The following is a 26,472-nucleotide window of genomic DNA, read 5'->3' as shown; positions in this document are numbered from 1 at the left end:
TTGTTATTTTTATTTATAAAAATTTCGAGATCTTGAAATCAAGGCCCTCCAATCGTACTGGTGGAGCCTTAATTAGGATTCTGAACTTAGGAAAAATTGGCTCGAGATTGCGACTTCTCGCATCTCGATCGATTATCCCATCATCGGCAAATCATTTTATTAATTATATATACATATTTTTAAAAGAGTTAACTTTATAATATTGATTCTCATACCTATTTTATTATTTTAATGCTTAATCTAATAATAATTTTTTTAATTTCTTAATTTAATATTTTAGCCTATCGTTTGTTTTATTCATTTATATTATTATTTTATTATTGTTGTTTTTGTTATTTACCTATTTTTTTATGTTTTCTATTTTAATGATTTTGATTTTTTTATTTATTATTATTTTTTATATTTTTAATTTATACTACCATGTTATTATACTATGTTCTCATTATTTTACTAACAAAAGGCTACATTAAGCAAATCATCATAACTATCATAAACAAAAGCTCAAGATTTAAAACTTACCCAAGATTCAAGCCCAACTTAGCCCGGTACGCATCAGTCTGGCAGAAAGCCCGCGAACATGCCCCAAGTATTCAGCCTTCCTGAGCCAAAACGCAGTCGTTTTGAATGCCCTTGAGCTGCCCAATCGTATTCCCCAAAACGACACCGTTTAGCTTTAAGCTCTAACTATAAAACCCCCTATTCTTTCTTTTCTTCCCATTTCTCCCCTTCACTTTCTCTCTCTACCCACAAACTCTCTAACTTCTCTCTACAAGCTGCCGGCCAACCTAACGGTCAGCTCTTTCCCGAATCGGCAACGTCTCTCCTGCGCCGGTCGGCTGTCTCCTCCTTAGCACAACTCCATCCGATTTCCAGATCTCCTATCACCGGTGGTCCAGATCTCTCTCGCTCTTCTTTCACCGGTGATTGGTGAACCCAAAAGCCTCAGCTCCCACTAAATCGGATCTCTCTCTCTTTCCTTTTATCGGCGTCGGCCTCTCACCCTCTCTCTCTCTTCCCGCCGGCCACCTAAACCCTTTTTTACTTTCGTCACCCGAATATGGCTTTCCTCCCCTCGTCGGCACTGCTCGAACCAAACTCTCTGCTTTTTCTTTGCTTTTTCTTTTCACCGGCGGCGGGCCCAAAACCCCAGGCTTCCTATCATTTTTTGTGCATCTGTGTGGTATTTCTCCTTGTGTTGATTCTGGCTGCTAGGCAAATTTAGGGTGTCTTTTTTGATTGATTTTTTGTTTTCTTTTTTTTTGGCTAATTTTGGTTGCTCTCGATTGCTTAGAAAGCTTGTAGGTTTCTCCCCCCCCGGATGCTACAGTGCCCCCTCTCCTTTATACCCGATTCCCGGGTTCTGGAGGGGGCACGCTCCATTGCCTGGTCCTTGGGCACCAGGGGGCAAGTTCCACTATCCTGCCAGACGCGAAAAATTCGCGTCTGGCAGGTGAGAGAGGTGCCTGGCAGGGTGCGTCCGCACCTTGCCAGTCGTACCTCTCTCCTTTCTTTTTTCATTTTTTTTAATTTTATTATATATTTTTTAATTCATTTTTTGTTTACAATTTAGTGTCTACAACGGTATCAACATGGGTAGTGCTTGCTTAGATCTTTTTAGCCAATGCATTCTTCAGCCACGACAACACTATTGTGTTACATCGCATCCACGGCTGAAAGTCTCCAAAGTTAACATCTTGTTTCTTTATGCTTCCATCCACAAATCCTACTTTGTTCTTGGACTGCAATGCATTCAAAAAACAACGACTTCAAGTGAAGTAATTTTTGCCATTTTCACTAAAAGATGTGTTATGAAAACTAGACCTAGGTGATCAGAGGGATGTAGATGATATGGTGAATTTGTATCGATTGTAATGCTTTGGGATGTGTTTGCCACCGTTATCAAATCCCCACTAGTCTTATATGTTGTATCTCCAGACATGCCTACAAATAAAATTTAAAAAGACCCGTTTTGATACCATATAAATTCAGAATACCTCTCAAGGATAATTCTTATTGATAGTAGGTGATGCTTTTTTTATATAGAGTACTATAGTTAATTACAATCTATGTAATCAAGACTATATCACCTAACGAAGGTAACGTTCTATAGTCTAGCCATGAATTATGCACATAGATGGAAGTTAATGATTTTGTACATATGGAAACATAGATGGAAGTTAATGATTCTGTACATATGGAAAGGAGATATCATCAATATCATTAATATTAGAATACATAGTCTTGAACCTTAATTGAATAACATAAAAGTTGAAGGAGTAAATTGAATATTTTGATTAATTTTGAGAGCAAATTCATGTATTACACCTTTTTCTTTTTCTCTAGATTTTGGTGTCATGTGTGAGTTTCTCAATGAGCCAACATGCGACCTCAGATGCTCACTCAACTTCCTCGAGTTTTGTGTAAGTCAGTCTAACAGTCTATCTTTCTCTTGAGTTTGCTTACTCACACAAGATGGAAATAAAAAGTAAAGGAAACAATGTCATAATGTGCGAGTCTTAGAACTCAACCGTTTGTTGTAGAAGGGAGTCACCATCAATCTTTTTGGAGGTGTGATTGACCACTCAAGTGAATCTATTTTTCTAATAAAGTCATAGGCTTGACTTAGTTCTTTAAAAAGAATAATTTCTAATTTACGAAGCAGATTAGGTTCGAAAGTTCATTTACGTATAAGAAATGTATTAGCACTCCCACAATACCCATTTAATTGGTACCCTATCAATTATGTTTCCTTTAAGCCTTATTAAATAAAATCTAGTCTAATATTTTAATTCTATTTTCTTTTCCTATTTTAGTAGTTTTTTGAAATAAATAAAACTTCTTAATATTGAAAATTTTTCAAAACCTCCAAATGCTTATGGCATAATTTTAAAAAATTTTCTCACCTAGAGGTTCCTAAGAAGCCGTTATTAGCATTCTTAAGATTTTATCGTTAGAGAACTTATTTATTTAATTGTATAATTTTTATCTTTTTTATTTTATTTAAATATGTATGTAAATCCTTGGGTATCGAAAATTTTTCTAAACCTTCAAACACTTATGGCAAAATTTTGGACAATTTTCTCACTTAGAAATTTTTGAGAAGCCGCTTTTGGCATTATTGAGATTTCATATTGGAGAACTTACGTAAATTATGTGAACTCCTAATTTTTAAATGTCCTAAGAAATAAATAAAAATAAAAATTAGAATCATATAAAAAAGAAACTTACCTAATTGGGCTGAAAAACTTAAAATGAAAATCAAATTGCAAATCTAGATAATAAGCGTCAAATCCAGATACCAAGTGTGCACTGTCAAGAATGAGGAGCACTCTTTAAACCTTATTCAAAAAAGTAGAACACTCTTTCTGTTTTTTCTTTTTTATCTTTCCCTTTAATCAAGATAGTTTTTTTAGAAACTAAATTGATTCTCTTAGATATAAAAGGAACTCAAGAATTATTTTATCTTTTTTTTTCAAATACCTCTACTTTTTTTTTCTCTCTTTAATTGTTTCTATTTTCTTTCCCTAATTTTCTCTGCCTCTTTTTTTTATTTTCATAATTTTTTTAAAAAAAACACCCCAGACAAAATTAAGTGTCTACAAACAAGACAAAAAATGAAGGTAAAGGAAAATATTATTGCTTATCCAGATTTGTGCGAGGGGTGGGGGTTCATTTTATAGGCCAAAGAAATCCCCATACAATTTTCATATGGGGCAAATAAACCCCCTAACAATTATGGGGGAGTGGAAAACCCCTTAATAAGTAGAATTTTGAATTTTTTCCAATGCCACCTAACAAGGGCACGAGTCTATTTGCTTGCTAGCCCAATGACCATTGGACCTAACTGGGCAAACTGCCTAGTTGCATGGTTTGACTGGGCCATGTAGTCGGTTGCTTACTTGCGTGTTAGGCTTGTCTGTCTAGGCAAGTAGTAACTATGGTTCGCTTGTTTTTTTTCTAGTTCACCTACGGCCTGTTGCTTGATGGCTCAGCACCTTGGATAGCCCCTCATCGGTCTCATTGTCACTCAGCATGTGATATTCTCCCCTACTCAAGCTAGCAACATCCTCGTTGTTAGAGGAACGCTGCAATCTTTCATGTGCTCATTCATGTGCTCACTTACTCCTCTTCATTCTACAGAATTTGCTCAACCCTTACCATGCCATTAAGGAAGTTTCTATCTCGTATCACACTTTATTGGTGCCCAACCATATTTCCCTTATGGGTTGTCCATGTCTATTTACTGCATTAAAGGTCTTCGATCCTCAATACGTCTCTGTGACACTTATTTGCTTGCGTTCTTTTTGTTTTTTTTTTTTGAAAGGCAAGTAGTAAATATATTTCATTGAAGACATACAAAAATCTAACAACAAGGTAGTATCATAGTGCCTCATTGGTTACAAAAAAACTTCTAATGCAATTGCAGCCTTCACAAAGCCAGACGTCAATGTTGCTAATAGGATCATACAAAAAAATAGTCAGTATCATCACATAATAACAAGAAAAGAGGCCTTATACAAAAGACAATGACAAAACAACAACCACTCAAGCATGCGTCTTTTTGTTGTAGCTTGTCCTTTCTACTTTCATTTTCAATCGCTGAAAAGCTTCTTCTTAATTAGGTACTCTTTTACCCATTGGGATTGTCACATAAATAACACTTGAGGACTTTTTTCTCCCCGACCTTTGTCCTTGATCTTGAGCTTGTTGTTGGCAAGCTTCCATCAGCCTCTCCCTTAAATGAAGAGCCTCCATCACCTGTTTCTCATTACTATGCCAATGTTAAGGAATGTCGGCACACTTAAACTCAATTATTGATTTTGTCATGGTAATGGCCCAACTCATATCCTGCATGCCTTAGTGTTGCAACTCATCCTTCACCAATAATTTTAACCTATCCATGAAGCAAAAAAGCATTTCTGTCTTGCTTATGTTCGACACCGTGAGCAATAACTTAAAAAACTCTTGACAATAGTCCCTTACCTTGCCTTTATATGTAAGTTTGTGGAGCTTACCTTGGGCTTCATCCTCGTGTACTCAAGCTTGAACTATTGCTTTAGCTCCTTTATGAACCTATCTCATGTGGTCACAACACGTTCCTAGAGTCTCACTTCATTGTCCCTATGATGCTACCATAAAAGATCTACATTCGTCAAATACAACATAACAATGCTCAACTTGGCCTAATATGAAGTTGTTGACCTCTTTGGTAGAACTACTCCCCACAAATGGCACTGGCTTGGGCACCTCCACCAAGGATGCCATGGACTAGCAATTTGTAGTGGCTTGGCATGCAACTACTTCTCCCTTAAGTTGCTTGAGCCCATTTTTCAGTGCCTCAACCATGGACTTTAGTCCCGCATTCTTCTAGGTCAAGCTGTTCAACAACTAGTTTAAAGCCTTGTGCATCTCCATGTTAAACTTGTCTCGTTAGGACTTAAATATCTTGATGAATGCCTCAATCTCTTCATACTTCTCCTTCAACTCACCTACCATGACTTTGACTCTGGCCACGTGGGCTTTCATCGAAGACAACATGTACCTTGAACTTGACTTCTTCCTTTTTGCACCCCTCGATCTTTTTTCTCTTTTGAAGTTAGTGCGACTTGCTCTCCTTCGTCACTTCTAAAGTTAATGTGATAAAATTTCAACATACTTTAAGTGTAATGGCCTTGCTATTCTATTAGTTTTTTTTTTTCGATTTATCAGTATTTTGCAATGCATGAATCATTAATTCATCGTTATTCACGTGCAAAAAATCTAAAATTAAATAATTAGTCAGATGTAAATTTAGTTCTTTAAAAATGATACAATTATAAATACATCCAAAAATAATATAAGCGATCTTGAATCATTTTTAAAATGACTTTTTAATTTCTCAACTAAACCCATCAAACTACAAGAAGCACATAACGAATGAAGAAACCAAACTAATGAACATAAATATGAATCACATAAAAAGTTTATCTCAACTAATCTCCAAATCAAACCTATCATGTACAACACTCAACCCTCACACCAACATCGAAGATCAATAAAAAAAAAATCACAAAATTCAAATTATTCAAGACAAATAATGAAATAGCAAAGAGGAAAGGAGCATGAATAGTTAATAGGTTGTTTGCATATGATGTGCCGATTTAAGAAGAGGAATGAAAACCAATGTTAAAAATCCTCTATCAAGGCAATTCCATAAAATATAAAAAAGTAATGGCGTTTTTATAAAGAGGGAAGAACTAAATTCTATGTGAAATATAATTTATTAATACTATATATATAGTATAGTTTTTATTTAATGATTCAATCCTTTGTATTTAAGCTTGAATTTAAAATCAATTCGGTCTATTATTTTCAATTAAGCACATCACTCAAATATTTTGAAAATTTAAATAAAAATGTTAAAGATTCTAATTTTACTTGTCTCAAACTGATTATCAAAGGGACTCTTAAATAAAAATAAATCCTATTAATTTTTAATAAAATTTACTTTTTATGCTATATTTTTAATAAATGTGCTTTTGATCAAACAATTGCATATTATTTTTTAACACATCCGTTATCATCATTTACATAAAAAAGAGTAATGAAGAAAAAAGTCAGACCCATTATCAATTTTTTATCCTTGGATAGGTATAACTTTAACCAAGATCAAATTAATTAATTAATTTTAATCATATTAATTAAATGACATTATAAAAAAGTAAAAAGAGAAACGAAACATTATAGAAGTGTGAGTAGAATGGCACTATTGTGTTGTCCCTCCCTCGGACTTCATCCTCCAAGTTACAAATTAAAATTCCTAATTTACCCTCCACTTTGAAGGCAATTCCATGAAATCAAACAAGACAAACAAATAAGACGGATGAAAAAAATTGAAGAAAATTGAAAATTGATTCGAACCGTGACGTTTGATTTGGTTTGGATCGATTTTTTAATTGTGTTTGATTTGGTTTCGATTCGATTATTTTTAACATGTTTTTAATTTGATTATTGATTCATAATTTGAAATATTAAAATCACTTAAATCAAATTGAATTGTATTTTTAATTATATTTTATTTTTTGTCAAATGAAAACATTTATTTTATCTCTAAATTCATTTAAATAAATTAAAATAATATTTAAAAAAATTTTAAAAATTTTGAAATTTTGAAAATCACAAAACAAGTTAATGAAATTCGATTTGAATCTATTTAAGTTTAAAAATTCGATTTGAAATTGCATGTCACGACCTAATTTCCCGGGCCATGACCGACGCATGAGCTTAATGAGCATAGCTCACTAAGCCCAAGCAAGCCTATCCATTTACCTTTGCTTAACAAATTTATCATATTATGCATACACATACACACACCTTTTTTCGGATGTGAACATAGCCAAAACACAATGGCATTATCAATAATAATATATATGCACTATACTAGTCATGTATTTAGCAATTTACATTGCATACACATATTCACATTATTAGATTGTATTCACAATACAAAATGACCCATGATTTTCAGTAGAGACATTTACAATAAAAGAGATTACTATCGAATGCCAGCCACATACCCACGAGATGCACTACGAGGACTCCTCGATCTAGGTCCAACAGTCACCTGATCTGAAAACATGTATTTTTATAAAACGTGAGTACAATACTAGTGAGTGAACAAGAAGGGAACAAGCATACCATAAGGAATGTTTATCGAAATCATGATGCATTCATTTTCTCAAAACCATGCAATTGTTTTAACTCCTTTAAACCCCATATGAGTAAATCACTTTACAAAAATCTATGCTCAACTAAGGTACCAAAGAAATGAGAAATATGGTAAAAACCCACAAGTTAGCAAAATGGATAGAAAGTTTCTCGCTGTAGCGAGAACCAGTTCTGGTGAAGGCCCTCAAACCCGAGAGTTTCTCCCTGCAGCGAAACAGAGCGACAAGAGAAAAGTTTCCCTTCACTCAACAAAAAGGCCACCCTACTAAACCAACAAAATCAATATAAAACTCATGAAAATTCCCAAAGTGCAAAGTATCAAATTTCACATATATGTCAACCATATATCACATTCATGAGCTTTCATTTCATAAGTCTAGATATGCATAATTTGATAGACAAATATCAATATCATCATAATCACACCCGGCTCATGTATATCCCCCCACATCGTGCATATAGCAGGCACCATCGTGTGCATCCCCCCACATCATGCACAATCAGTGCCATCGTGTACATCCCCCCACATCGTGCACACGGGCACTATCATATCCATCTCTCAAGCCACCATCATCATCAGCATGTGTATCCCTCCCACATCGTGCACACACACGGTTACAGTCATTATATACAATATTATTCATCATGCACAACACACACATATATATATCATCATATTGCAAAAATGCATGAATCCATAGCAATCACATATCACAACATCAAACCATTTAACAAAAGCTTGATCACAAGGTACATTTTCTAAGACAAGTTGGATAGAATCTTTTATATTCCCCAAAACAAGTTTGAAATGCAAGTCCACTCACCGATATCGAAAATCCAGATTCCGGGTGCACTCGGACTAATAGTCCTCAAGCGCAATTCCTTTGCCTTTTCCGGACGTCTCACTATCTTGATAAATAACAAAGTCAAAGAATTTACTATATTGTCCCTAAATTGATATAAACTAATTTAAATTACTAATGTTTGATATGTAAATGCAAAAATACGTTTGATTACCGCTTAATCGCGGTATCGATTAAATTCAACCGATCACCGATTAATTGACGATTGTGTCCAAATCACCTCCAAATTAATCCATTTCTCCTCAATACCTTAATTTACCATATACCATTTAAATAAAGCCAAATTCAGTATTAGAACCCTCACAGTTCCTTATAGAAAAATTCGGTCATTTGGTGCACTAGCACCGAAATTTTTTCTACATAACCGTCTCACCTTAATTCATCATTTTTCAAGCCATTTTCCTTGAAATAAAAACAATGCCCCATTGATATTCAGCCCTCATGGTTCGACCAACAAGGAACCCTAGAGAAATTGAATATTTCTTTTGTGTTTTTGTTCATAACCATGCTTAACTATCCCTAAACACTAACATAGTCTAAAATCAAATTATTCCAACAACAATTCCTCTTCCATACCCATTTTTCAGAATTGAATTCATCATGATAACTCAATATTCAACCATGGAAATCAAGAACAAAAGCATGGGTAAGCTAGGTATCAAGGAGAATTAAAGAAATTTTAACTTACCTAGCTTGTTTCCTTGATTTCTTCACTTTTTCTTTGAATTTCCACCTAGGTTTTCTTGTTTTTCCTTTTGTTCTTCCTTTTTTCTTGTTGCTGGATGNTGTTCTTGTTGCTGGTTGCCTAGGCCGAATATGGTGAGAGAATTAAGGATTTAATGGGTTGATATCTATAGAAAATAATAAAATAATCAAGCATGCCACGTGTCACATGCTTATTGGCCCAATTATTTAACTTTTTAACTTTTTTTCTTAATTTTCCACCACAAATATTCTAGTATTTATCCAATCCTACCACAATTAAAATCTCTTGGTCTTGACAAGTGCTGGGGCGAAAAATTTACCGATTTACCCCTAGAACGATAAAATTATTATTTTACTCCTATACTCCGAAATGTACCGGAATCACATTATTTCTACTTTTCAACCTCAAATAATACTAATATTGATCAATATTAACCAAATGGGGCAAAAATTGTTTTATAAAAATTTTCGTTTAGTCCTCTAGTGGCAAATTTATCATTTTGCCCTTGTACTATAAAAATATCGAAAATCACAATTTTTCACTACTAAACATCATTTTATACTCCAATAATCATAATTATATTTTATACAATTATTCTTGGTCAAATGTGATCAAATCTTGGTTAGAAATCTCCATTTTATCATCAAATGGTAAAATAACCGTTTTGTTCTTAATCGGTCAATTTTCCTAATGGACTCCAAACTAGATCTTGAATTCCGAATCACTATTTTAAGCCATTTTGTGGGTTTCAAAATTTTTAATTTTCTCTTAGAATTTTTATTTGAACTAATTCAAAACTCGATTTAACTTAATTGTATCACTCGGTATAATATTATTTTTTAATCGAGCTTGATAGGGTCACACATTATAATTAGGTTTTCATACACAAAAATGCATAGAACATGTGATGCTTCTTAAAAAAAAAAATTCTTTTAATGAAATTTAAGTAATGAAATCAATTCTTAATGATAAAAAAAGAAAAAGAAAAACAACGGCAGAAGGAGCCCATTAGTGTCATTTCAGAACCCAAAGAAAAAGCCCTCCGAAAACGCAATTAGGGTGGACGGTACCCAACAACTCAAATTCCAAACGGAAAAGGAAAAGCTAAAAACGAGGCCAAAATTCCCTCATGCAAAACGGAAAAAAGGAAATTTTAAAAACTCCAATTTCCGAACGCTAGTAATTGTGCTGCTTCTCTCTCATTTGACTCTCTAAAGCGGTTTTCCTCCCCCTCCTCTCTCTTTCTTTCACTGAGAGGGAGAGAGAAAGAGAAACTGTACAAATTCAGGGAGCGACATTTTTTTATTTAAAAAAAATTTTTAATCAAAATAAATTTGTTTATTTTGTGTACATTTTCTCTTGCCTTCTCGGTTTCTCCCAATAAATAGACTTTTTGGTTTCTTCAGAATCATTTTTAGCTCCTACACTGAAAACCCATTTGGTTTCCTCTCTTTTTATGGTGTTTTTTTTAGGGCTTTATATATTTTTTTAGTGTTTCAAAAATCACAGTCTCAGACAATACAGAACTAAGACATTTGAGGTAATTTCCTTTTTAAGTCTCAAGGGTTTAAAGTTATGAACTTTTTTTTATGTTTGGGCTGTTAGAAAGTGTAGCAAAGGAGAAGAAAATGGAAAAAAAAAGCTGACATTTTTGAATTCTGGGTATTTGTTTTTTCCCCTAAATTTTGAAAAAAAAGTTTGTGTCTTTACAGTTTTTGAGTTGAGTTTTTACTTGGGTTTTGTTGGTTTGTTACTGGAATATTAGACATTGTCTCTTTTCTTCATTTTATTGGCAATCAAACAAAGGTTTTAACTTTTAGGCTCTTTTTTTGACTCGTTTGCTAAAACCCATTTGCTGGGTTTCTTTGTTTTTTCAGGGTTAGGTCATTGAGGTAGACCAAAAGGAAGAAAATTTTGAGGTAATTTGGCTTGTTACCTTTTCTTATTACTTCTAGTTTAATCCAATTTTTGCATGTGGTTTTTGTTGAGAAAAATGAGTAAAGAAAGAAAGAGAAATGGAAGGAATTTGAGCCATTTGTGTTTTGGGTTGGCTTGGTTTTATGAAAACTCTCTCTCTCTCTCTCTATATATATGTATGTATATGCATGCTTTTGTCTTGCATTTTCTTTATCTATCTTCCTATTGAATTAGAGTATTTTGAAGTAGGCCTTAGTCAGGATGAATCTTTTTCTATTCCAGATACAAGAAATATTTCCCCTTATCTATTTGTTGGTTTCTTGGCTGGATGACTTTGTGAAGTTAGCTAGCTAAAAATTCTTGTTTTTGGCTGCTGATTTTGATCATTTTGAGTTTGTTTTGGGTGTGCTACTTCATTTAATAGAATAACTGAATATAGTTTTTTTAAATAAATACTACTGTTTCTTGAGTGTCTTTACTTCGGCATGGTTTGAAGTAAAAAGTGTTTTAGTCCCCTTCAACATTAAATTAATTATTTTATTAATAAATTGTAGTTCTGTTGATTCTATCAGTCGGTGAGTGGAATGAATAACACAAATTTTTTCTTGTGATTTAATATGCTGTACTTACTGTAATTCATGCTTTTTTGGAAAAAGCTCAATTGCATGAAGTACCTATTGAGAACAAGTACTTTTGTCTCTGATTTGTACTGTATGCTGGATTATTCCACTCGCTATTTTCTTCTCTTGTTCACTTTGCGTCATGCATGTAATTAAATGTTATTCATGGAAAACTGCCGACTCTCATGTTTAGCAAGTTTGCTATGCGCTGATTTATTCAGTTGATATGGAAGCATGTGTAAGTATAAAGCATAAACTGAGGTGGATTCGTAAAACAATATTATGTTGTCCTTATCCTTAGTATCTAGGATGGCTGTATGATATCTGGGATTGGCATCCAACTTAATTGAAACATTTGAATGAGCTATGGTAATATGGAGAAAGCTGCCAATGGTTTGAATATTGCTAACATCGGCTTTTTACTATTTTGTGGTTTTTTTCCAGATCTTTCTCCAATTGATACTTATTAGATTGTTTCTTTGCACGGTATTGTCTTACAGTTTAAAGCAAGAGAGATGGAGGAAAATTCTTCAGCAAGTACTGTAGATGGTGAGATAGTTGGTATAGGGTTCTGTTTGGCGACTCCTAGGGAAATTGTAAGTAGAAATCTGTTTTTTTTTTTTTTTCCAATTTATTTGACCATTAGCTTGTTTTAGTATAGCAATGATCTTCATCCTTGATCTGTTGTCATTTGGATGATTGCAACATACAACATTTGGATGGTCTACTTATTTTGCTGCTCCATCCCCTCCCTCTCGTATTTTGGTTCCTGCAGAGGAGTTATCACTGTTATTTATTTGCGCTTCTTTCTGGAAGTAGTTTTAGCATCTAAACTAGCGAAATGGAATGATTCACCAACAGTGTTTTCTATGAAATCTACTTTTGATTCACTAGGGTTATCATCTACCAAGTATTTGTTCTCAAATAAATATTGTGAATATCAGACTGAATTTTCTAATTTGTTGTGCTAGTTCATTCTGTGATGCTAATTAACTTTTTTTCCATTTCATAAACTTTATTTGCAGTTTGCAGCATCAATCAGTGGCTTTCCTATAAACCATGTTAGTCAGCTCTCAAATTCCTACCTTGGTCTGCCCCTTGAATTTGGTAAATGTAATGCGTGTGGTACTTCTGAACCTGGTAAATGTGAAGGTGTGTAAGTGTTTACTTCTATCCTTGTAGTGTATAAAAAGTTGAAAACAAGAAAAATAAAGAAAATATTTATAATAAAGAAAGATCATGCCATTGAGAATATCTTTGAAATGCTGAACTTTTCATTCATGTTGTTGCTTTCAGGTCATTTTGGATATATTGAATTACCAATACCAATATATCATCCTAGCCATATCAGTGAATTGAAGCGACTGTTGAGTTTGCTGTGCTTGAAATGCTTAAGAATGAAGAACAAGGTACTAGCATATCAACTATTGCGTTATCCATTATAGATGCTCTTGTTTTAATGTTTCCATTTACAAGAAAGAGACTCTGATCTCTCTTGGCCTCTTTTGCATTAACTGAGGAAGATGAAGGGTCTATGTATTTGGTTGTCAGGTAATGCATAGTCTTTTAGGTTGAAGCGTTAATCACATATTTCCATGCTTCATTAGGGCAAGACATAAATTGTGGGATGTTGGGGTTTAAACCTTGTAGGATTTAGACTTCTTATATCAAAAAATATTTTAAAATTATGAACTGAGAAGGTCATTAAAAAGAGAACTATCACAATCAATAATTGACTCTTATAAGAATATCATATATATTGTTTCCTTACTGACAGCGGGAAAAAAATGGTTTATAAGAAATAATCCCTTCAAAGTAGATAAAGTGTTGCCAAGAATGGTTCACTTGTTTGAGCTACAACATGATTAAAATCATGCCAGTTAGTCAAAGTGATGAAAGTTTTTTCTATTGCCTCACACCGCTCCTAGCTAAATGGTTCTCCCAAATGTTTGTGAGGAACAAAAATACATAGAGGATGTAAAAGGTTCTTATTTGCCATCCCTTATTTCTTTCCAATTGAAGTTGCTTTGTCTATCTTCATTTTACCTATTTCCTCTCTGTACTAAGATCAACAATTTAGGTGATTGTCCTTTGTTTAGCTTATACCATCCTTATCACATGTGGACAAATCATGAAGTGGTGTGTGAATTTGTGAACTGCTAAAGATTGTCAGGTTTGTAAAAAAAAAATGATTAATCACGTGGAAACTTCTAGAAATACCTTGATTTCTTCTCTGGCAATTTGAAACTATAAACTCTTTGCGTATGCTACAGTTTTTAATATTCCTTATATTTTCATGAACATTAGGATTCCTAATTCTTTACTTCTTATTAATTAGCATGCTGCTAAATCTGCTGTTGTATTCTACATGCTTGATGGTTTTAAGTCTGTACCCTTCAGTTTCAGATTAAAAGTGGCAGCATTTCTGACAGATTGTTAGCATCCTGTTGTGAGGTGAGAAAGTGCTTAACATTTTTCTACCCTATTCTTTCTCTTGCATGTTAAATGAGAATTATTTCTTGATATTAGTGAGCCCTTCTGCCTGGAGCATGTTTTCCTTATATATTGGGTGAGCAACTGGACTGTGGGCAGAAATTGGACTAATTTGTTTATGAACTTGTTCTCTGTTTTTTCAGTTAGAGGTGTGTTATTCTTTTGTTATCTTATTCTTTTTTCTTTTGATTTTCATAGAATGCTCCACAAGTTTCAATCAAAGAGGTTAAAACAACAGATGGTGCTTGTAGTTTGGAGTTGAAGCAGCCATCTAGACAAGCAAGGACTTCCTGGGAATTTTTAGAGAAATATGGTTTCCGCTATGGTGATCATCACAACACTCGAACTCTGCTGCCTTGTGAGGTTTGGCTTCAAGTGCTCTCCTCTTTGGGTGTTTGACCTAGGCTTTCACTTTGTTCTTATTTGTTGCGATTCAATATGAGTCATTGTGTGTGATTCACCATTTCTTTCTATTTTTCTTGTGATTTTATTCTTTTATTTTGAGCTTTACATTTCTTATTTTTATTTATCATACTGCACCATAAGACGTGGTTGAGGTTTTAGACATGCGTGTATTTGTATTAGTATCAAAAAGTTCAGTTTAGGGGTAGTCTTCTAAAGCAGACTGTAGTACATTCAAGATCTGCTGATTTTTTGTTTGTTTTCCTTGGTTTCATTTATCAGCAACTTGATTTTGTATTATTTTATTTGGCTATGAAAAATACCCAAAGGCATCTGATTTTTAAATCATCATAAGTTCCTGAATATAAGCTGCTCTAAGTAGTTGGTTTGCTGGATGAATTCTGAATTTTTACTGAATGTAGAATAAGTATCATCAGAAAGCATAAGGTTTCCTAAAATGTTTCTTAGGCTGTCATCTGAACATCTTTTTATATTGTGTTTATGGTGAAATATCAATTGTTTCAGGGTTAAGGTTAATTTGTTTGAAATCACTAACAGGTGATGGAAATTCTCAAGAGAATACCTGCAGAGACAAGACGAAAGCTTTCTGGGAAAGGGTTCTTCCCACAGGAGGGATATATTTTGCGGTATTTGCCTGTTCCTCCCAATTGTTTGTCCGTACCAGACATATCTGATGGTGTTAGTATCATGTCCTCGGTAAGTGTATTGTGAGCAAATGAGGTTGCATCTCTTGATCTCTTAGTCTGAACATGTTAGTGTTATGTCTCTGTGGTTAAGCATCTATTATGTTTGTCAGGATCTTTCAACAGCAATGCTGAAAAAGGTTCTGAAGCAAGTTGAGATCATCAAAAGCTCACGATCCGGCACCCCAAATTTTGAATCTCATGAGGTAGAAGCTAATGATTTGCAATCAGCAGTTGAGCAGTATCTTCAAGTTAGGGGTACTGTTAAAGCATCTCGCAATATAGATGCACGATACGGGATTAGCAAAGATGCTAGTGATTCTTCAACGAAGGCGTGGCTGGAGAAAATGAGAACATTGTTCATTAGAAAGGGTTCAGGGTTCTCTTCACGTGGTGTGATTACTGGTGATCCATACAAAAAGGTAAATGAAATTGGCATTCCATCTGAAATCGCTCAGAGAATTACGTTTGAGGAGAGGGTCAACATGCACAACATGAGATATCTGCAAAATCTGGTAGATAACAAGTTGTGTTTGACCTACAGAGATGGTTCTTCCACATATTCGTTGAGGGAGGGTTCGAAGGGGCATACCTTTTTGAGACCTGGTCAGGTGGTACATCGGCGAATTATGGATGGGGACATTGTTTTCATAAATAGGCCGCCAACCACACATAAGCATTCATTGCAGGCTCTTTCAGTATATGTGCATGATGATCACACAGTGAAGATAAATCCCCTAATTTGTGGCCCATTAAGTGCTGATTTTGATGGAGATTGTATTCACCTGTTCTATCCTCAGTCTTTAGCTGCAAAAGCGGAAGTTTTTGAGCTCTTTTCGGTGGAGAAGCAGTTGCTTAGCTCTCATAATGGCAACCTAAATTTGCAGTTGGCAACTGATTCGTTGTTGTCACTGAGAGTTATGCTTAAGACACTTTTGTTTAAAAAGGCAGATGCTCAACAATTGTCAATGTTTCTCTCTTCAGCTTTGCCACAGCCTGCTTTCTTGAAGGGTAACTCTTTTGGCCCTTGTTGGACAGCTTTACAAATTCTGCAGACTGCTTTTCCTGCCTGCCTAGACTGCTCTGGAGATAGATACTTAATTAGCAAAAGTGACATATTGACAGTAGATTTTAGTAGGGACCTCATGCAGTCTGTGATTAATGAAGTTGTGACATCTATTTTCTTTGAGAAGGGTCCTAAAGAGGTTCTCAACTTCTTTGATTCTCTACAGCCTTTATTGATGGAAAATGTCTTTGCAGAAGGCTTCAGTGTTAGTCTTGAAGATTTTTCCATATCCAGGGAAGTCATACAAAATATTCAGAAGGACATCCAGGATATTTCTCCTTTGCTTTATCAGTTAAGGTCAACATATAATGAATTAGTTGGGTTGCAAATGGAGAATCACATCCGAGTAGCAAAAGCACCAGTTGCAAATTTCATACTAAATTCATCTGCCTTGGGTGACTTAATTGATTCTAAGAGTGATTCAACTGTTAATAAGGTTGTTCAGCAGATTGGGTTCTTAGGACTGCAGCTTTCTAATAAAGGAAAATTCTATTCGAAGACTCTGGTTGAAGATGTGGCATACCAATTTCAAAGCATATATCCTTCTGATGGAGTTGATTATCCTTCTGCTGAGTTTGGACTAATCAAGAGCTGCTTTTTCCATGGGCTGGATCCGTATGAGGGGATGGTTCATTCAATCTCTACTAGAGAAGTCATTGTTCGCTCCTCGAGAGGATTGTCTGAACCTGGGACCTTGTTTAAGAATTTGATGGCCATTCTTCGTGATGTTGTTATTTGTTATGATGGCACAGTTAGAAATATCAGTAGCAATTCAATAATTCAATTTCAATATGGGTTGAATGCTAGAACTAAACCTCAATTCCCTGCTGGTGAACCTGTGGGTGTCTTAGCTGCTACTGCGATGTCAAATCCAGCATATAAAGCAGTTCTTGATTCAACACCTAGCAGCAATTCTTCTTGGGAACTGATGAAGGTACTCTCCATTATGGCATGTGCAGAATGAAATGGTTAGGTGGTGCTTAAGTGTGTCTTTTCTGAGTATCACATTTCATTACTTACAGAATTTTCTTATTTTCAGGAAATATTGCTTTGCAAAGTCAGTTTCAAAAATGACCTAGTTGACCGCCGTGTGATTCTGTATTTGAAAGATTGTGATTGTGGGAGAAAGTATTGTCAAGAGAATGCAGCATATCTGGTTAAGAATCATTTGAGAAAAGTCAAACTGAAGGATACTGCAGTAGAGCTCATCTTTGAGTATGTTTAATCAAATAATCACTTGGTTTTTGGGCTTTCATTTTTTTTTATTTTTTCTCTCAATGTATTGTTTGTCTAAACAGGGGATAAATATGATTATGGTTATGCTTAAGTTAATGCACTAGTATAAGTCCTAATCTTAGCTCATTGCATACAGATACAAGCAACAACAAACTGTATCAGAAAGTGAAGCAGGCCTTGTTGGTCACATTCTCCTCAAAAAGGTTACTACACTTAGTTTAACACTATTGTATCTTTTGGTATATGTTTAAAGCTTTAAATTGAGTCCTTGTTGCTTCTTTTAAGATATCTAAATTTGGAAGTGGTGAAAAAACAGGCCGTATTGAAAGAGTTAAATATTAGCATGCAAGAGGTTCATATGAAGTGCCAAGAAACTATTATTTCCTTTCGTAAGAAGAAAAAGACTGCTGATACTTTTAAGAGGACAGATTTGTTTTTCAGGTTAGTTTTCTTCACCTAACTTGCCATTGTTTGCTTAATTGCATTTTCTGTATTTTACTGTTCATTAATGGTTACTGCTAGTAGTTTGGTAAAATTTATTGTAATTCCTCTGGTTAGAAAAGCAGCATATATCGGTGCAAGCTATTAGTGTTTTTTTTTTGTAATTGATGGCATGGCAGTGTATGACTTATCAGTTATCACAGTAGTGTGGTATGTAAAATGGCTGTCAATTCATTGCAATTTCTGCACTCATGCCAAAAATAAGACTTACGTGCCAACTATCAACAATTAGTTATCAGTTCAGAGTCCTGAAGAAAAAAAATCCAATTTTACCACTTCTCTGCACCTTCCCCTTGTTTTGAGATCTTAAAATTGCGTCCACTTTTCATTAAGAGAAAAATTGAAAATCTCTTATCGCTTGAGCTTTAGCTCAACTAGAAAGGGTGGGGTGGTACATTGATATAGATCTTAGGTTTGAGCTGATATTCCCTCCCTTTTACCAAAAAAACAAAAGAAAACCTCATGCTTTTATTTTATTTAGTTTTAGTGGAGGATACGAGACTGAAACAGTTTGTTATGGTTTTGACTTCAACTGTAAAATGTGCTTGTTTCATGTTAATCACCTGAAGATTCTTCCTTTAGGAAAAGAACAAATAAATAAAGGTTGGTTTGAAGTGAAATAATATTGAACAAATTTTGGTGTGCTCTGGTGCCTTTAAGTTTCTTGTCTTTAGATACCATGTGAACATGCATCAGGCTTTTGGTGTGGGCATTCAATTGAACATTTTTAAATCATTAAAATCAGTGCATCTTTTCTTGTGGTAATTAATGTTTGGTACTTTCACTAGATTATCAAGTCTAATTGAACCTTATCCTTGTAACAAAATAGATAATATTGATTGCTGTTAACATGTAAAAGTGACATTGGAACTGAAGTCCTGCTGGGCAGTTTCCATTATATGTTACCTCGTTTTACCTTTGGAGTTAGTGCAAGATTCAGATGTGCTGGTTGATGTTGTTTCAATGGTGCACAGATAGTATTTTCTGAACTGGTTTTTATAATGCCTTTTGGTCTACTCTATGTTTCTTGATTGGTTTAGTTCTCAGCATTTCAATGGTTTGATACTTATTTTGAGCATGCTGTTTACTTGAGGCTTAGCAACGGTTTCAATGCTTTGCAGCCACAAACATGGTTGGCCTTATCCAATTCTGAAGTTTTTACTAGATCATGGTTGCTGATTGACGCCTTTAGTTTGTGCCAATTTTTGTTGTGTCTTGAGCAATATTCTTACATTAACAATGTTAGTTTGCTATTTCCCTTTCCCATCCAGACAATGGTAAAGGCAGCTGTTGCCTCCTTGTTTTGTTATCTTTAAGAGAAGAGTTGAAAAGATTCAACAGTGTTTTTTAACTGGAAATTACATGTTGATGGACCCTTTTCATCTTGTTGGTTATGGAGTCTTCAGATATTTTCTTTTCTTACTGGACTGGTGAAGAGTGGGTCTTGTTGATACTGTTCATTTATCTACTTTGATTATATTGTAAGAAACTTTTGTAATAGCATGTTTTATAATCTGACTCTATGATATTATTATGGTGGTAATGGAAGTACTGGTAAAAAATTTGCATGAAAAGGATCCCTGCTGGTGGTGGCTTGGAAGGAACCTGATAGATCATGTAGGTTTCCACCTTAAAAGAATTTGGGATGCCCTTTGCTGTTGGGTGTTTAGCATGTGTTGTCTATTTATCTGTTTGATTTTATCTGATGTCTGTTCATGACGTATATCTGTTTATTTGCATCCTGCTTCTCATAACTCAGCATCGTTACTATTTTTTGATCTACTGCACTTTGTGTTGCATTGTACATAAATTTTCCTCTCTTTGAACTTCTTGGCAGCGAATGTTGTTCTATACAGCAATCCTGTGGGGGCAAGTGGCTTGACATGTCATGCTTGATGTTCTTTTGCCGAAATACAAAAGATGATCATCTAGATTGTACTTTACAAGACCTGGTTGACATCATCTACCCTGTTCTTCTAGAAACAGTAATCAAGGGTATTGCCCTGGCCTCTACTTTGTATTTTTGGGTATTTGGTTTCTCTATTGATGAAATATTATCCATGTAGTTTACATATTGGTGAAGTTTACTTAGAAGCTGAGGTGATGCGTGATCGGTTTTGTTTTTTCCAAGTTTTCTGTTCCATTCTCTTGGTTTTTACAGTAGATGCAACTAATCTAATATCCAGTGAGCAGTGAAGATAAGTTTCAAAGAATAGAAATGCATTGCAAATTATAGCATTTTGTCACAAAATTGAAAGATATTATTGAATTCTATACTTTTCCAAACTAATGGTGCTTGTTATATAGGTATAATGAAAGTTTGTAATCTTGGGTTTACATGACAGCATAATCCAAAGAATTAGAGTAATTTCTTTCTGCTGTGCTGAAACCATATTGTATTTAATGTACTTTGGGTTTTGGTAACATCTAGGATCCCTGGAAACATATGGTTTGATTGTTTATCCTATCTGACCTTTATTAAATATTAGTGGTGTCATATTTCCAAGCATGCTGGAAATTGTTATTGCTACAGTCATTCATCTTTTTTTTTTTTTTTGGAGATTTTGTGTATGTTGGTAGAGAGGCAGGGAGTGAGGTCTTGTCGACTCTTCTGCTTATTTTAATGAAATATGATTACACTCTTTGCAATTTGCTTTACTTTCAGCAAAATATGAGAGAGAACAGTGAGTAGCTAATAGGATACCATGCAAGCTAATAATAGATCAAGTAAACAAACCAAAACTTCTAAATAATCTAACTTGACCATTGTCCTTGGCACTACAGGAATCGTAGAAATTGCAGTTCTTCTGTGTATTTGAATATTCAGAATTCATAATATAGAAACCTAAGTTTTCAATATGAAATTAGGTTAATGAGTTAAGTTCTTCAATGGCTGTGGATGTGGTCTCCTCTAATCTGTAGTCATACTTTTTACTTATTTTAGATTCTTTGAGTTCAATGCAAATAGAAGCAGTGTATAGGGACCAAAAAGATGTTGGCCACAAAACTCAAATAGATGTTCACAGAGGTATTTAGTTGCATCATTAATTCACAATGTTGTTCCATTCCCAAGTTGTTTGCTGGACCAAATCTTGTGATAGTTGGGCTTGAATACTTCCTAGGTTTCAATTTTATTTAGCTTGTGATATAAGAACCTGGTTATGGTGGTTGCTTAGGGTAAGTTGTTTGCATTTTGGTTTTACCGTTAGTTATATTCTTTAATGGACAGGTGACCCCCGTATCTGTTCGGCAAATATTATATGGGTTAGCCCAGATACAACAACTTGGATAAGAAGCCCTAGCAAGACTCAGAAGGGTGAATTGGCTTTGGATGTTGTTCTGGAAAAATCTGCTGTGAAGCAGAATGGTGATGCCTGGAGGACTGTCATAGATTGTTGTCTTCCAGTAATAAATTTAATTGACACCCAGAGGTCTATACCTTATGCAATAAAGCAAGTTCAGGAATTGCTTGGAATTTCTTGTGCTTTTGAACAAGCAGTACAGGTATATTTTGACCAAATGTTAACTGTAGATTAAAAGTTAGATGGCTGTTTAGACATGCATACTTTTCATGTTGGTCCTGCATTTTTTGGACATGTGGCATCTGCCATAGCAGAATCTCCTTTTGCTGACTATTAATGGATGAGTGTTGGAACTTATATTGACTGCTATGAAAACAAATTGTCTTGAAGTTCTATTTTTTCATTCTAGAGGTTTCTATGTCACTGAAAATGCTTACTTTTGTGACAAATTTGCAGCGTCTCTCGACTTCAGTGTCAATGGTGGCAAGAGGTGTTCTGAAAGAACACCTTATCCTCTTAGCAAACAGCATGACATGTGCTGGAAATTTGATTGGCTTCAACTCTGGTGGTTATAAAGCACTATCTCGCTCGTTGAATATTCAAGTGCCATTTAGTGAAGCAACGCTGTTTGTAAGTAATCTATTCCAGTTTTTTGTTCTTTCTAAGTTGAAAAGGTAAACGTTTTTTCCTTCTTGGATGAACCAACATTCCTTTTGAATTAGTTCTTGTATGGTTGCATAGACACCAAGAAAGTGCTTCGAGAGAGCTGCTGAGAAATGTCACGTTGATTCCTTGTCAAGCATTGTTGCATCCTGTTCTTGGGGTAAACATGTGGCTGTTGGAACAGGATCAAGGTTTGATGTCCTATGGGATCGGAAGGAGGTATGTCATATTTGAAGTTAATGATGATATCCCTTGAGCTTTTGTCATCTTTTGGTGTAGCATTTTCTCATTTTCACATTTCTTTTCTAGGTTGGATTTGATCAAAAGAGTGGAATAGATGTCTACAACTTTCTGCACATGCTCAGTAGTGCTAGTGGTCCAAGTTCTACTACTACTTGTCTAGGAGAAGAAGTTGATGATCTAATGGACGTGGACAACATGGCGGAATGGAGCTTGTCTCCAGAACATAGCAATGGTTTGGATAAGCCTGTGTTTGAGGATGCGGCTGATTTTGAGAATGATTTAGACTTTCAGCCAGCTGAGTCAAGTTGGGAGAAAGGTGTGTCTTTAGACAAGGTGTCCAGTTGGGATGTGTCATCCGCATGGAATAAAAAGGCTGAGGATGGTGACAAATTTGCAGCAGCTTTGACCAGTACAACGAAGCAAAGTGACTGGTGTGATTGGGGAACAAGCAAATCTAAAACACAAGATGCTGCAGCAGCTGCGACCAGTACAACAAAGAAAACGGAGTGGTGTGATTGGGGGACAAGCAAATCTAAGACACAGGAAGTTGCAGCAACTGTGACTGGTACAGCGGAGCAAAATGAGTGGTGTGATTGGCGGACAAGTAAATCTAAAATACAAGTTGTTGCAGCAGCTGTGACGAGTACAACGAAGCAATCTGAGTGGGGTGATTGGGGGACAAGCAAATCTAAAACACAAGATGTTGCAGCAGCTGTGACCGGTACAATGGAAACTGAGTGGGGTGATTGGGGGAAAGGCAAATCTAAAACACAAGATGTCTCTCCGAAAGTGGATGGAACTTGTGTGAATGAGCAAACTAAACTGTCTGATTGGGGACTGAAAAAGAATGATACACAAGATGTCCCTATGGAAGAGAAAACCTTCAAGTCCAATGGTGCGGACACTGGAACTAGTTGGGGAACAATGGGAAAAGAATCTGAAAAACCTGATGCTAATGATGCACTGCCATGGTCTGGTTGGGGAACACAAGATGTCATTCCTACAAAAACCTTGGACGATTCTTCCAAATCTAGTGGCTGGGAACAACAAAAGTCACCAGAATGTTCACAAGGTTGGGGCTCCCTTGATGAGTCAAATCAACCAGCAAGTTCAAATGGCTGGGATACACCAAATGGTTTGGGTAGCACTCAAAGTGAAAAACAGCATCAGTGGGGACAGTCTAGGGGCTCACGTCGTTGGGCTTCAGATGCTAGTAAGAAGAATCATCCTGTGAAGTCAGCTCGAGTGATGAATGATGATTCCAGTATGGCTGCAATGTACACTGCTACAAGACAAAGATTAGACATGTTTACTTCTGAGGAGCAAGATATTCTCTCAGATGTTGAGCCACTGATGCAGTCAATCAGAAAAATAATGCACCAGTCTGGGTAAATTTCTCTTACATTTGCTCTTGATTTCTATGTCAATAAAGGTTTTCAATTGCCTTACAAGTTGGAAGCAATTTCTTTGTGTTGTTACTTTTCCCATGTCCAGTTGACATGGGCCTGCATGAGTCAGGAAATTCTTGTTAATTAGATACTCTATTCTGCTTTGAAGACCTGAGAAATTTGCACGTCCAATATTTGGTACCGGTTCTTGTTGAATTTTCATGATTCTTTTAAGCTGTAGGATTTGCTCAAGTTTGTTAGATACAAATGTTTCAAAGCAGACACTTCCAATTACTTTGCCCATTTATTATGAGTCCTTAACTATGCCTACTACTTTCTACGTTCCCATCTCCCAGCCCTGAAGTCTATAGTTTCTGCTCCATTCTTCATGTTTTCCTCTTACCCAGTTTTCTCAATAGAAAGTTCTTATGTGAAGGTACAACGATGGGGATCCACTGTCAGCGCTTGATCAGTCATTTATACTAGAGAATGTTTTCACTCACCATCCAGACAAAGCAATCAAAATGGGTGCCGGTGTTGATTATGTCATGGTATGCTTCTTTAATCCAGTTTTTGCCTAATTGCTTTTGTTTGAATGATTTCTCTCCTTTCTGGTGCATGGAAAATTTTAGGCCATGTCTTTTAGTATGATTTGTGAGCTTTTGACCTGTGAAGCAAAACTTAAAGGGAGAGTTATATTTGGACCTGCACAGAGTGGACCATGACATCCATGTAAACAAGTTCTGTGCTTTATGCTTTAAGCTCCATTAGTTACTTAGATCACTATTAATCCCTATTACTGACTCGAATGTTTCATGTTTGTGCATGTTACCTTATAATCCCAATGTTTCAGATTCACCAATAATCAGATAGAGTTGTTCACACAGCTTGTCGATCCTATGCTGTATGGTCAAGTAAACTTCTCCCAGGCTCAATGGCCCTAGCTTTAGATTTGGTTTAAAGTTGTTTGTATGTTTTAAGGTTTCTAAACAAGGAGCTGAGTGAAGAGTGCAGTTAGATGTTTTAAAAGACTCAGGAAAAACATGATTGCACATCAAATCATCTTGACAGTAGTAGTTTAGGATGCATGATCTTTACTGCCAATGGGTATTTGCGCAGTCTCTTATGCAAGTTTACAGGCTTCTAATGCCTGGACCAAGTCAATGTGCCATGGAAAGTCTATTGCAAATAAGCAAGAAACTTGGAATGGCATGCAGGTTGCTGAGGCTAATAAAATCATCTTTCAAAAAACAAAAAAAAAAGAGTAATCATGACAGGATTAAGTGAACTTTTTGTCCTACTTTCTAGCTGAGAACAATTCCCTGGCTTAACAAGTCTCAATAGTAAGATTGGTTGGAAATTCTCTTGATGCTTGATGTTGGAATAGGTTACCTTTGAAAGATGGTTTTGATGTTGTACTTCTTAATATATTTTTCCCTACATATTGCATATGAATGCCTGATTTACGGGATGCTTGATTAATCAACTATTGGGTATCTGCGCTTGATGCAAAACAGGTAAGCAAGCACAGCAATTTCCCAGATAGCAGGTGCTTCTATGTTGTCTCAACTGATGGTCGAAAACAAGATTTCTCATACCGCAAGTGTCTGGACAACTTCATCAAGGGGAAATATCCTGATATGGCAGATGTTTTTATTGCAAAATATTTCAGAAAACCTCGTTTTGGAGGATTTCGTGAGCGAAGTGTTGCTCCAGAGAATACCGAAGGGGAGAATAGGAAGTAGACTTCAGTCTCTTGAGGTGTTAATATCACTCACAAAGGTTTAGTTAGACACTTGGTTCATTCCTGACATCCGCTTCTTTTCATTTGTACATAATAAGCCGATGTTAAGTGTATTTACATCCCTCCAAAACTCACCTTGCACATATGCCAACATGAACTGCCGTCTTTTTCCACAAATGAGCAGTTCATTTTGTTCTTGTTAGTAGTGGTTCGACGGCAGCCTGCTAATTTCTCACAGATAAGATAGGGGAATAGATGGAAAGCCATTGTTCTCAGACATGAGTTATAAATTCTAATGTCTAATCCATTGATCGCATTCTGCTTTCTATGTTTCTAGACATAAATTTAGCCATCGTATCCGTTATATGATAGTTGATCCAGTTATGCTGCAGGATGAATTATGAGTATATTGAATGCCACTCGTCTCAATGAAATACTATTACTTGAAATCATGAATTGCATTTGACAGAAGAAGAAAAAGAAAAAGAACTAGGATAGCTTTTGACATTCTCAAACAATCATCAAAGGCTCCCATTATAAAACAGGCATGAAGTAGGCAACTATGGTGAAATACAAAACTTTGTGCAGATATCGGCAGCAAATGATCAAAACCCAGCACTGCCATGCCATACAACATTCATATTCCATAGCCCAAGTCCACCCTAAATTTGTTCAACTTTTGATAATGTTAGTCAAAATAGTGCCTTACATCCATAACATAAAATTTCTAGCATTATTGTGTCTGATAGAATGGATTGCAAATGAAGAGGGAGAAAGAAGGAAATAAAATAATTAAAGGTTCAATTTGATCAATTATCTAAGATCTTCTGAAACATCTTCAACAGAATTAGATATTCTTCCTCTCTTACTGAAACAAAAAAGGAAGAAAATAAACAAAATTGAATGAAGGATAATGT

The 26,472-nt window shown here is 35.3% G+C and overlaps 1 protein-coding gene and 1 long non-coding RNA gene across 4 annotated transcripts; one reads left to right on the top strand and one right to left on the bottom strand.

Annotated features, from left to right (window-relative positions):
- On the bottom strand, window positions 7,418-9,283 carry LOC108663749. 2 transcript variants are annotated; one of them, XR_001929760.1, is made up of 3 exons: window positions 9,259-9,283; window positions 8,532-8,612; window positions 7,418-7,608 (listed from the first exon to the last, which is right to left on the bottom strand). It is a non-coding gene; the product is annotated as an uncharacterized LOC108663749 (long non-coding RNA). The 2 variants fall into 2 exon arrangements; XR_001929759.1 differs by having other exon boundaries at window positions 8,532-8,616; window positions 9,259-9,279.
- Window positions 10,370-25,919, top strand: LOC18587233 (DNA-directed RNA polymerase V subunit 1). Of its 2 annotated transcripts, none has more exons than XM_018129358.1 (19): window positions 10,370-10,816; window positions 11,154-11,195; window positions 12,314-12,409; window positions 12,839-12,965; window positions 13,110-13,222; window positions 14,220-14,267; window positions 14,505-14,669; window positions 15,267-15,425; window positions 15,526-17,412; window positions 17,518-17,693; window positions 17,851-17,917; window positions 18,031-18,155; window positions 20,053-20,210; window positions 21,445-21,719; window positions 21,974-22,147; window positions 22,259-22,399; window positions 22,490-23,811; window positions 24,248-24,362; window positions 25,329-25,919. In XM_018129358.1, the coding sequence occupies exons 3-19, from the start codon at window positions 12,329-12,331 to the stop codon at window positions 25,554-25,556; spliced, it is 5,361 nt and encodes a 1,786-aa protein (XP_017984847.1). In that variant the 5' UTR covers window positions 10,370-10,816; window positions 11,154-11,195; window positions 12,314-12,328; the 3' UTR covers window positions 25,557-25,919. The 2 variants fall into 2 exon arrangements, with proteins under 2 accessions (XP_017984847.1, XP_007010999.2); XM_007010937.2 differs by having other exon boundaries at window positions 14,214-14,267.

The sequence above is a fragment of the Theobroma cacao genome, chromosome 10 (assembly GCF_000208745.1).
Source record: "Theobroma cacao cultivar B97-61/B2 chromosome 10, Criollo_cocoa_genome_V2, whole genome shotgun sequence".
Classification (NCBI taxonomy): Eukaryota; Viridiplantae; Streptophyta; class Magnoliopsida; order Malvales; family Malvaceae; genus Theobroma; species Theobroma cacao.
This window is presented reverse-complemented; position numbering and strand designations above follow the sequence as displayed.